Source organism: Bombus pyrosoma, linkage group LG6 (assembly GCF_014825855.1).
Source record: "Bombus pyrosoma isolate SC7728 linkage group LG6, ASM1482585v1, whole genome shotgun sequence".
In the NCBI taxonomy this organism is placed as follows: domain Eukaryota; kingdom Metazoa; phylum Arthropoda; class Insecta; order Hymenoptera; family Apidae; genus Bombus; species Bombus pyrosoma.
Window position 1 is genome coordinate 7,530,320 of NC_057775.1, and position 12,068 is coordinate 7,542,387.

At 36.9% G+C, this 12,068-nt stretch overlaps 1 protein-coding gene across 1 annotated transcript in view; it reads left to right on the forward strand.

Moving 5' to 3' along the window:
- The first annotated feature begins 402 nt into the window (after positions 1 to 402).
- The window catches only part of LOC122568766 (RNA polymerase II elongation factor Ell), a 146,664-nt gene continuing 134,998 nt past the window's right edge, over positions 403 to 12,068 (forward strand). Inside the window, exon 1 of the mRNA XM_043728913.1 lies at positions 403 to 1,286. Within this exon, the coding sequence (XP_043584848.1) occupies positions 1,155 to 1,286 (132 nt within the window). The 5' untranslated portion in view covers positions 403 to 1,154. The remainder of the gene's footprint in view (positions 1,287 to 12,068) is intronic.

Sequence of the window (12,068 nt, forward strand, 5' to 3'; positions counted from 1 at the left end):
TGATAACCAAATAAGTGATTTTTAAAACATTTTTAATAAAATTCACAATTTATTATTTGATTTGAAAGAAATCTTTATTGTCGTCAATAACTAAATATATAAGTATATAAATAAATAAACAAATAAATAGATAAAAAGATAACTGGGCAAAATGGTTCCTATAAATAAATTTGTCAAATCAGAGCAAACACGGTAACATGATTTACTGAATATATAGAAAGGAAAAAGACATCATATATTTTTATTATTGTTTTTTAATTTAGCAATTTGTGATGCATATATATACATAAAATATATTAGACTTTTAAATGCTTAAGTCTGCAAATTATTTTATCTTCTCACGGAATTAATATGTACCTGTGGAATTATCGAAATCGAAAGCAGATGGCAGCACCAATATCCAAAGAATGAAGCGGTAGGATGAAGAATGTCAGTCGATCATTGACTGGGACCAGAGGAGGTCGGTAGGGTGCGCAGTCGTGTGCTATCTGAGTATAAATCGGGATTGGTTGATGGTTCTCCCGTAAGCCCCACCTACCAGGTGGTCGTTCGAAAGTGTAGTTGTGTAGTTTCTTACAACGAAACGACGGGCGCTGCTCTCTCCTCGACGTATCCAATCGCGAGAAAATCTGAAATGAGACGTATCGGTGCGCTAATATGTGACGGTTGAGAGAAAACGAGGACCAGGAACGTGTGAGAGGGTGGTTTACGCGCGGGTGCTACCACTTTCGAAGCGTGACGAAGAAAACGGACCACGTAAAGAAGTGGCAAAGGTGGAGATCGTGAAAAAAGATACGCGTCGAGAAAACGAAGGAAAAACGCGTGTGTGCCAGAGCTACGTGCAAAAAGAATCCTCTATTTCGGGGGGGGGTTGTATATATCTTTCTCTCTCTTTTTGTGTCTCTCTACTTTCCTCTTTTTTTTTTTCTTTCTTTCTGTTTCTCTCCATCGTTACTTCGATTTGTTCCGAGTGAAAGTATCTATCTCGTTGCGGCAAGTGTTTTCTCATCGCGTTGTATGCGTCGTTCTCGTATCGCGGAGTAACAAGTAAAGGTAAAAAAAAGTGATACGTTTAACTAACAAGGACGTCAGCTGTGTGCGCTTTTACGAAGGGGACGTGTGCGAGAGAGAACCCACTGTTGAGAGACAGAGAAATGGCGGCGCTGGCGGCAGGTGTCCAGTATGGTTTGTCGTCGCATAGTAATTTTCACGAAAACAAGTCCCTGATCTTCGTGAAACTCACCGACTCGGCGCAACGTGCCATCGAGGACTTCCTCAGAAATCGGGTAAGTAAATCGTACTCTTATTTCGTCCCATTCTTCGCCATCTCTTTTCCCTATGTACAGGCTAGGAATTGCGAGATCGTGCGCGTATATCTGTATGTATATACGTGCAGACGTGTGTGTACGTACGCGGCTCTGCACGCGTCACGAAGCAGTCATGTGTGCGTACATGTGTCGTAATGTCGTGCCGAGGAAAGAGACACTCGATCGTCACTCACTCGCCATATTTTGTATGGTATTTCGTTACTACATGATCAAAAAATTGTCATGTTTGCCCGCGGAAATTACCGCGAAACGTTATTATTCGAAACATATTACGGCATCGGTGAAAACACTAGTAAAAAGATGTTGGAATCGAGAGTTAACCCAGGCCACGTTGGCTTGTTAGCAGCTGCTTACTGCTCTACGTATTTTCTTCCCTCTTAGCCCTTTCGTATGCGATTGACAGAAAAATCGAACACGATTCAATTTAAAACGATTACGAGTGTTCTTTTCGCCGAGTTAATTTGTTCGACTATATCATTACGCTATATCCGTATGGTTTGACAACGACATTACGTAATAAGAGAACTGACAAGGCAGTTCACTTGCTAGATTCATTTCCAGATTGCGGCTGAGTTTATTAAAACGAATGTTTTGTCCGCTTGCATATTTTAATTTTGATTTAAGAATTCATTAAAATAACAGCGTTACATTTTTGCCATTGCAAAACGTGAAAATCGATGAATCATCTCTTCCATTTACAGTAATGCGAAACGTGTAGTACATTTTTCTTTCGATTTTCTTTATCTCTGCCCGATATTATCGTAATTAATATCTTGAAATATCTTTCGCTTCCGCTAACTGACGGTATTTCGTGCTTTCGTAGAGGTTATGTTTGACCACCATCTGTGTTCTTCGCAAGACATTGCATCCATATTTATCTGTTTCGTAGCAATTGTTTAGTGTATAGAAACAAGAAAATAGAGAATAGAAAAGCGAGACGCGAGCATGTCGCTACGATTACAAAGAATATCGTCACAACTTGGACGATTCTTGCACCACCTGACATAAGTATTCCAACCTCTTGGACGAGATTCGAAAGTAAAGTCGTCGAAGGGGCGTATGCCTTTCGTCAAAATACATCGATGCTAAAGCAGATTGCGTTGCAATATGCATGTGACGCTTTGACACACACGTACTATTAATATGTACATAGACGTGTAAAGCAAAAATTGGATCAAACAGGCGAAATAAAAGACGATGACGTGAAAATGTCTGCATGCGAGTTTTGCATGATTCACAGTTTGCCACAGGTTCCTCGTAGCTTTCGATCGTGCGTTTTTTAAACGTGTCCGAGATTCGACTCGATTAACGCAATTTCAGGAGTAATTTTGCGCTTCAAAATCCAATTCACATCAGTTGCACGACAAATCTTTCAAGCTATTAAACTGGAATACGAATCGTCTCTTTCCATATGTTACCCTTGTCGTTTATGAGTTCGACGATTTATCGTCGATGCGTTGGTCGAATAGTAGATTATTTTCGTGTTTTCTTTATCTGCGACTGGGAAAACTACGACGTTTCGTGATGTTAACGCGTGTAACTATATATTATCCAACATTTTCTTCACGAATCGAGTACGTCACTCGTTTGAGATTCATACGTTGTGTTTCCTTTATAAGTTGAAGATTTTCATTTTTAAATCTTTCTACAAGCTATAGATCAAAATAATTGTGTACGTTTAAATAAATTATCTTCGACTTTTGATAACTTTCTGGCTTTTTCATGATCGCTCGTTGATCAACTCTGCATATAATTGAAATACAATATATTATTATAAATACAATATACAATATATAATATTATTCTATTAATTTCATTCCTTGTATTTTCGTTCGCAACGAACACCGCGTAGTTAGATCATCTTTTCGAAGAAGAGGAATTGAAATGATTGGTTAAGACAGAAATAGGAAATAATTAATTCGACTTTATATTCAAGATGAAATTTTGCTTCGTAGGTGCAAACGACCTGAAGGCATATAAGTAGTAATAGTGTGCACGAAGAATCCGCGAAATTGCAATCGGAATGCTGTAAAACGTTTATTCGTTCCACATCAGGAAGCGATTATATTATGCTCGTTGGCCGCCATAAACTTACTCAGAGCGTGTCCTTTCTCGCCGATAAATATTTGCTTTTCGATATTCATTGATGTAATTTCAGCGTAACATTTCGAGATTTGGATAATTGATTGTACCGCCAATAATGACCTAATTTATTTTAATTAGTTCCATCGATTCCGCGAATTTATAGCGAATTGCAGCGATTTCGACAAAGTTGCATTGTTCACCTGTTGAATTTTATTATTATTATCATCTTTTTCTTCTTTATAAACAAATTGCGATCCTATATCGGCTGAACGACATTTACATTCTTAATATTGCTTAAGTTTGTTTACTTTTTTGATCAATTGGGAACTCTGAGGTGTTTTATTTTTCTTTTTTTTTTTTCAGCGCTTAATAAGGTGTTTCTATAATGTTTCTTTCTAACCGGTTTCGACGAAAAAAATAAAAGTTCTCATATAGAATCACAGAGGTATTTTATCTGTAAAAGAAAAATCTATGATCTACGATTTCTAACTGTTTCCATTTACTGATATTACATAATTGGTGAATGATCGTGGCATATGGTTTTGATTGGTGGAAAATGGAACGGTCTCGAACGAAATGACCAAGGAGACGAGTCGTTCGATCGAATAGAGAAAGGCGCGATGGGACGCAGAAACGTGGCACGTGTTCGAATCTGCCTGATTCGGGCGTAGTTGCATAATACTGCGGCCAAGACTCCCACACTTATGGTTGAGGACACGCTATTGAGCAGGGAAAATGGAAACGGCTAGAGGAGGACGGTTAGAGAAACGGTGTTACAAATCGTAGGTAACAGAACGGAGACTTTGTGCGTTAATGACAAATGATACTGACGTTGAAAATCGGCACTCCGTCACCAACGTTAGTCAACCTTCTAACAACCTACAGTTGGATAAATTTTTATTTATTACGGATTATTGGATAAATTAATTGGATGAATCAGATTTTAAGCTAGATTTTTCGTAGTTAGATTCGCTTGTTAGTTTAAATGATAGCTTTAGTTGAAAGTTGGAGGAATTATGCCCGAGTTGGGGTTGTTATCGAAAATGTTAAAACATGGAGTTAGATTTGAATGGTGAAAGCAAAGTAGAAAATTTACATTGCTGAGAGTATTCGATATTTCATCTAAGTAAGTTTCACAGACGCCAAATTTCTATTTCTTTTCGAAAATCTCGTCTCATTTTCGACCGACGTCAAACTTCTAATTCATTGCTTCGTCAAAAATCCCTTCGTTATTAAGGTAAACCTCGGAATACAAGAAGATACGTTGGAAATCTTTTGAAATTTCAATTTCCTCGTCGACTAACGCAAAAATATTGATCCGCTGTTTTTTAAAAATTCCCTGCTTATTATTTACTGGAAAATTGCTGGATCGTAATTAAGTTTCAAAATTATTCGATTGCTCAGATTTTAGACTTAAAGCTGGCGTTATAAAAATGGCAGTCTCTTATTGTAGTGTCAGGCTATTTTGTCGAGCTGATGCTTCTGGACTAGGGAAAAGGAGTATGGGTTAAGGGAGAATGTATGTGCCAGGGTTCTTTAAAAAGCGACGTAAGATTCACAGGCCTTCCGGACTAAACTCTCCCAGAGGCCAGTTTGGTTCGGGTACGTGGCACCTAACCCCATAAGAAAAGAGGCGTGGGGCCCTCTTTGAGTAGCACAGCTGTTCCTCGAAACTTGAATAACGATCCGGGGGAACAGGCCGCGCCGACGGCTGGAAATTTTACAAACCAAGAATAAGTATTGCCTCTGAGCGTGATTCGAATCAAGGTGTCGTAAAATGGTCCCTGGCATTAACCGGTTGCCGAGCGTATTCACCGGCCTATCGTTTTCTTACAATCTCGCATTAATACAAAGTAAATCTACTGGTTGTTCCAAATAATTAGATGCTTCTAGTTTCTAGCGTTCGAGGAAAATTAATTCTGTAGCGAGAGAGAAATATTTCTCGAAATATATAAAGAGGAACATGTCTAAAGCATTGAAAGAAAAGGATGGTAAATGTAGCTCTTATGGAAGATATAATCGTAGTTTTCAGAAAATTTGTAATCGAGCTGATGTTTAGCAGATAATATACATATAATTACGAATATCAAATCTCCATCTTTTATTTTCTTTGTGGCTACATATTAATAATATGTCGATGCCCTTAACAAAGTCAATATTCATTTTTATTTATATCGAAACTTGATCGTGCACATACACTTAGCTATTCTACTTTCATCGATCTTGATTATAATTATTTATTTGTAGTATATTTAAAAACACATTAACGACTGCGGTTACTCTACTCTTAACACGCAATAACCATATACGAACGTGTCACTCTTCTCCAACGAGTAACCTTCCTCTACAACAATTATCTTTCCTCTAGCATTAATAAATTCGTCGGTACCAGAAAAAGAAAAAAAGGGAACACTTTTCTCCTTAATTCTCTCCTTTCGATACGTCGATTTCTCTGTCGAATGGTACCGAAACTTGTTCCTTCAACTTTCCCCTTTCGCCTGGAATTGTCCTCGTCATGTTGATCGTTCGACGAGGCCACGCTTATCAGACCCGCGATTAGGTAACACGATCCGCGGTCGAAGCGCGAAGTTTAACGACGCCGTGACGCATGCAGGGAACGCGACCCGGACATGAATGTAATTACGCGCGTGTCAGTGCTGCGTGTCGTTACTGCGTAAAGGAGAAGGAGCACGTGTCCGCTTACTTACGCACGGCCACACGCTACGGAATACCATGGAATCGGTGAATCTAGAGTTCGACTCGCGATCCGCGGCAAATTGCGGCAAGTGAAAGTGAGCGGCCGAGATGAATCTCAGGAGGAGTACATATTTCAAGAAATAATGTCAACGGTCGAGAGCCTTGAAAGTGTCTTCCAATGAACCGATCTTTTGGTCCCCTTTTTCTCTCGTTAGTTTCTTTGTATCAAAATCGTTGGAGAAACTTATCGATTTTCTGCGTTTTTTCCCCTTCTTTTCTCCCTCTTTCTTTGCTTTTATTTTCCTATTTAGGTTTGATGGATCGCGTAGCATGAGAGTGGATAATGTGAATCTCGGAGGAATCAATTTTTTAACTTTTCAGTCAATTTTTCTTTTCGTAAATTTTGCTAATACGTACGATAGTTAGACTCGATGAACGAACTGTTGTTTGTATATTCTTAGAATTTATATTCTCGCTGAAGATCTTCCTATTTGAATTACGAGTTAAGACGATCATTTTCTAAAAGGAAACTGCTATTTTTATCAGTTTCGGCTTGTAAGTAGCATACTTAGAATAGAAACGTCCTGTTATAATTCATTTAGAACGCGTTACGTTAATTGATTCATATTGGTACAGATTTTTCTTAAGGGGATTTCCTGTATGGTTTTACATACATAATGTTTCATACATATGTAGATACATGTATGTACGATTGTACTGTATTATGCGTTTATACATTCATAGCGCGATTAGAAAGGAAGCAATGCACTCTAACACGTAACACGTTTGTTTTAATAAAACTTGAAGGATGTTGTTGCAGAAGATTCTCATTCGTTTATCGTCATTACGAATATATTGCGTGTTTCCATATGCATAGTCAGATTCCTCGAAGTCGATACTCGATTTAAGTAGCCTTAAACCAGTACATATCGTTAAATGCTTCTCCTTCATATCGATATTAACCGGTTGAATTTAGAAATAACCAGATTTATTTCACCATAGCGTGCCCGGGAAGCTACCAGATAGTAGAATTGATAAAAGATAATCGTCGAGATCAAAATTGAGTATGAAAATTAAGGTTCGATAAGATAAGACATACAACGCTGGGACATACGTTTTCTCAGTGAAATTAATTTTCCAGCTAGGTAGAATATCGCAGAGTAAAGAACGTTATTAACGTGGACGATGCTCGCATGCCAATAACTGCCGAGATAAGAGGAAGGCGTTTAATGAATGAAATTTTTCGCAAATCATCAAGTACGCTCGTGACGCATATTATTCGTACTCGTTCGGCATCTCATTTACACTTGCGCTATTAGTCGATATTTTAAGCCTCCAAAGAATATCTCGATAATTAATAGATTTGGAATCCCCGTTTCTTAATAATTTTATACTCGTTATTCCATGATATTTCGAATTACGATATAAAATGTACGCAGATACTATCGTCGATTATAATTATTATCTAAATTAAATCGTTATATTATGTTTAATGAACGTACCATACGTACATACTTTTTTTTTTTTTTTTTGTTAATACGTATCACACGTACGTATGCATTATTTTACCATAATTTTATCTTTGGTGTACGTTATACGTATCACTTCGCGTTTACGTAGCGCTTTGTATAGCCATAGCTTCAACAGCCACACGACTGACTTTCTCACAAAGAAAAGGTTAAAACAATAGAATTAAGCGTTTCGTCCTGTAGGTATACACATACATCCTCGGTGGAAAACAAACGTTCGATCTGAATTTACGTATATTTGTACTTACAAGAATGTCAAATATGTATCTACAATGTCCTTCTACGGTGAATTTTCACAAGTATAACCACGGTTACACGGAGAAACGTATGTAAAAGTAATAAAAAGAAAAGGTATAAAAGTATATAAAATAAATATCTCACTTTCGCTCACTAGGATATTGTACGTAACCCATCGAATTATCGTATCGTGTCCGTATTAACGTGGAAGCCTCCAATGGATTTAGCGGATCAATGCTTTTTATTTGCTCGACATCGCAAATGAGACGGATCGAACCTTCTACTGGACGTTAGTTCGCCGATTGTTTGCAGAAATCGACTTTGATCGGTGACACGGTTGTTAATTTGGAGCGTGTGTGGACGAGAACGCGCGTGCAGAAAACGAACGATCGTTGACAGCGGATAGTCAGAAATTCGGAAAAGGAAACGAGACGCTTGAATAGTTCATGACACGCCATGCAAATTTATTCAATCGCGAAGTACACACGAGGAATCATCGTTACGCGTGGTCGTTACGCAATTAAATAAAATCGATGCAGATCGAGCGATATTAAGTCGCTCTTTCCGATTCAAATCGCGTTTACTTGGTATTGACGTTGACTCGTCGACGATTTATAAAAATTTAGAGATCTATGTGGATGGGCAAAGAGAACTTGATAGAGATTGTTCAGAATTTTTGAAAGAGACGCGAGAATTTTCGAAAAAAAAAGTCAATTGTAATTTGCAACCTTCTCGCATTGCCACAGCGTTCATCGGTTACAAATGATATCAAATTATTCACAAATAATACGTTAGATCATTAACTAGACATAAGATAATGATAAAACTCTGTAGGATGCCACGAATTTTCTAAATATTTGTGATTTAGCATCGAACAAATCTCTTGGTTCGTTTTAGTAAAGTTTGTAATTTTAGTCGGAAGCGGTAGAGCGAAGGATTTCGCGTAAAATTCTAGGAGCATTAGGGTGTTACGGGTTTTAAAGTATGATGTATCGTCGATAATCTGATTATGCGATTGTTGTTATTAACCTTGAAAGGACGTGTGTAGTGATCTATTATTGTACCATGTGGAGGTAAGTGCATAAAAAGATAAAAGGATGAAAGTAAGCGGATATCTGTATCATATATTACATCTACAGTTACATCATTCTTATTAAACAGAGACGCTGTAGAGATTTAAAATTTTTCATTTCTTGAATATTCTTCGAATACAAATATCGTTGCATTTTCTCCGAGTTTTATTAGCAAATTTGTCAGAAATGGAGAAATCAATTTTTACAATTCGGACAATTATATAATAGCGAGTATATAAATAGGAAAAATTTCTAAATCAAATTTAACGATATAAAATCAATTAAATATATAAACAAAAATTCGAAAGCTGTTCTACATTTACAGCGTGATAAATCAAAATAAAAAAATATATCTTCAAACATCGTCCTATATCATAGTGAAAGATAGAAAGAAATATTTTCACAATATAGTTCTCAACCTGTCGAGTTATTCCAATTTACCGAAAGCTATCTATTCTCATTGGAAATTCTCATTGAATAAATTGGTATCAAGATACCGTTACGCGTAGCTAAAAGGTGAGCCGAGCGCTTAAATTGTATCGAATAACGATAGAAAGTGAAGTTGCTCGTCAAGTTCGTTTGTTCGACCTGAATCGCCTAAAACGATACCTACTTTGGAAACGAAGCATAGCTTCCACCTGCCTGTTTCACGTGCATTCGACGAGATTCACATTGAAATAAGGGCCAGTCTCTTTCTTAGGGACCCCACGATATCTTTCCTTTCCATCTTCCGAGCTTCATTTTATTCAGATTCACGTACCTTGTCTGACCTTTCTTTCTTATTCGGGTTCCTCGAAGGATTTTGCTCAACTCGCTTTGAATCACCAAAAAATGTGAATGAAAGTCGAACGAAGATATTCCGCACTGTACGTGTACCAACTTTCTACTTTGCTTTCAGACTTGCATCAAAGTAACGCGATAAAAATAGTTTGTTTACGTAGAACGAAGTAAAGCAAAGAAAAGATAAGAAAATATATGGTTTCATGTGGTGATACTTTACAGGACATTAGCATAAATAAAACGCAATAACAGGTTGAAGATAACGTAATGAGGGTTTCTATTGGGTTGGCAACTAAGAGATTGCGCATTTTGTCGATACTACCTAATGACAAAATCCGCAATCACTTAGTTGCCAACCCAATAAATGCGTACAGACGTTCGATGTACGTGCGATAATTAGAACAGAGATAGAATATAATTTATTCGAGATTTCCTTTGCTCTGTATATGAATTTCGCTTACACGTAAAATTTCTACTGACGCTAATATACGATAAGATGGGCCACTTGGTTGACAAGTGAATTAAATCTTACGCCACTGAATATTAGTACGCCACTGAATCGTGCTTACGCCATTCGCCAAATGAGAGGCTCGGATGATGTTGTGAAAAATAAAAAGTACATGTTTTCAACGATTGACAAAGATCAAAGTTACAAACGACTACTAACTATCAATTCACGATTACACATGTTTATTCATTTATGTACTTTGTCAATTATTTATAAGCTCTAATGTTATGCTTTTTCGAATATTCAAAGTTGTCGCATTAACCTACAAGTACAATATCTTAATTTTAATAATTAATAAAAACGATATTTTGTTCGTTCTTCGCATTAGAGCAGCGCTTGAAATAAAAACGACATGGCGAAACGTCGTAACGATAAATTCGTATTTAGAATTAAATTAACTGTATTTGGTATCGCGAGGAGACGAAAATTTATTAATTGCAAAAGATATTTGTATTTTTTCGTCGAAAAGGTAAGAGGAGCCCGATAACTGCAGATCGATCGGCTCTTATTATTCGCGATAATCATCCGAGTTGCAATAGATTCGTGTGCTGTGCCCGACGAATTGTATCCTCGACGAAACCACCATGACCAATAGCCGGTAGCGTTTTCACCGTCCACGAATTTCGATGAGAGCCGGAGAAATCGAGTTTCGCTACCGCGGGAATGGTATTCATGCGACGATTTGTGTTCCATCGAACCGTTTTCTGTTCAGGGTATTCTCACTGGGCACGCGTAAATTCACTGGAATCGATTCGTACACGAGTAGAACAACAATAAATGTGTCTTGAACAATGGATATTTGCGGAAGACATTGTAACTGAATTCCCGTGAAAATGATTTTTAAATTGGTTACTTGTTGTCGAGATAAATTACTGTCTTCGATCGTCAGATTAATTTCATCAGATTCGGATTATCTTTGTCAGTAATAATTTTTAATTCTTTTTTCTTTTTATTTTATTTTTTTTTTTTTTGGTTGATGCTTTGAATCTATTTTGTATTCGGATCAATTTCGTTGTTAGTTACGAATTTGTCGCGTTTGCTAGAATTATTTGACTTTTGAAGAGGTAATAGACTCGTGGATAAATAGACGGAGAACAATTTTTATAGATATTTTTCTCGAAAAATTTGTAGCGAACGGGAATGTACTTTGGTATTTTTTTTTTTCCAAAGATTCTTCGATATTTAATTATTAGAATTTTTTATGTGTTTCATATACCTCGTATATGAAACTCGTTTACTCGTTTTTAGTTTATCAGTTTTCATATACGCGGTTTTAATATCGCAAAAGTTGTACCCAACCTGGAAAATTTCTATAAAATCCGTTGACCATACGGGCAGTAAGAAACCCGATGGCATCCGCAAGAATTCAACGGTGCCAATTTGGAAGATTTATTCATAGAACGTACACGATAGATGAATACCTTTGTTTATACATTCTTTCAACGCGATGATTTTTATTTTGCGTGCAAGTCACGCGTGAAAACCGAGGAACATCAATTTCTATCGAGCCGTTTACGGTTCGATGCGTTTTCCCTGTTTCCTCGTCCAACATACTCGGAAAAACATTGCAAATTGACTTACCTATCTCTTGCGGCTTAAGTAAAAAATATGTTTCTATAAAAAATAAATTTCTTTGTTTGCGTCAATCTTCAGATATTCTGGGTAGTGAATTTTTTAAAAATATCTCGTCCGAACAGCTACAATCGTAAAAATTCCTAAACATTCGAACATTTTTCTAGTAGGTTTCTTATAGAATTATGTTCAAAGAACTAAAATCCGACATCAGTTTCAAGAGTGAAAATCTGAAACTACGAAGAAACTTTGTCGAAGC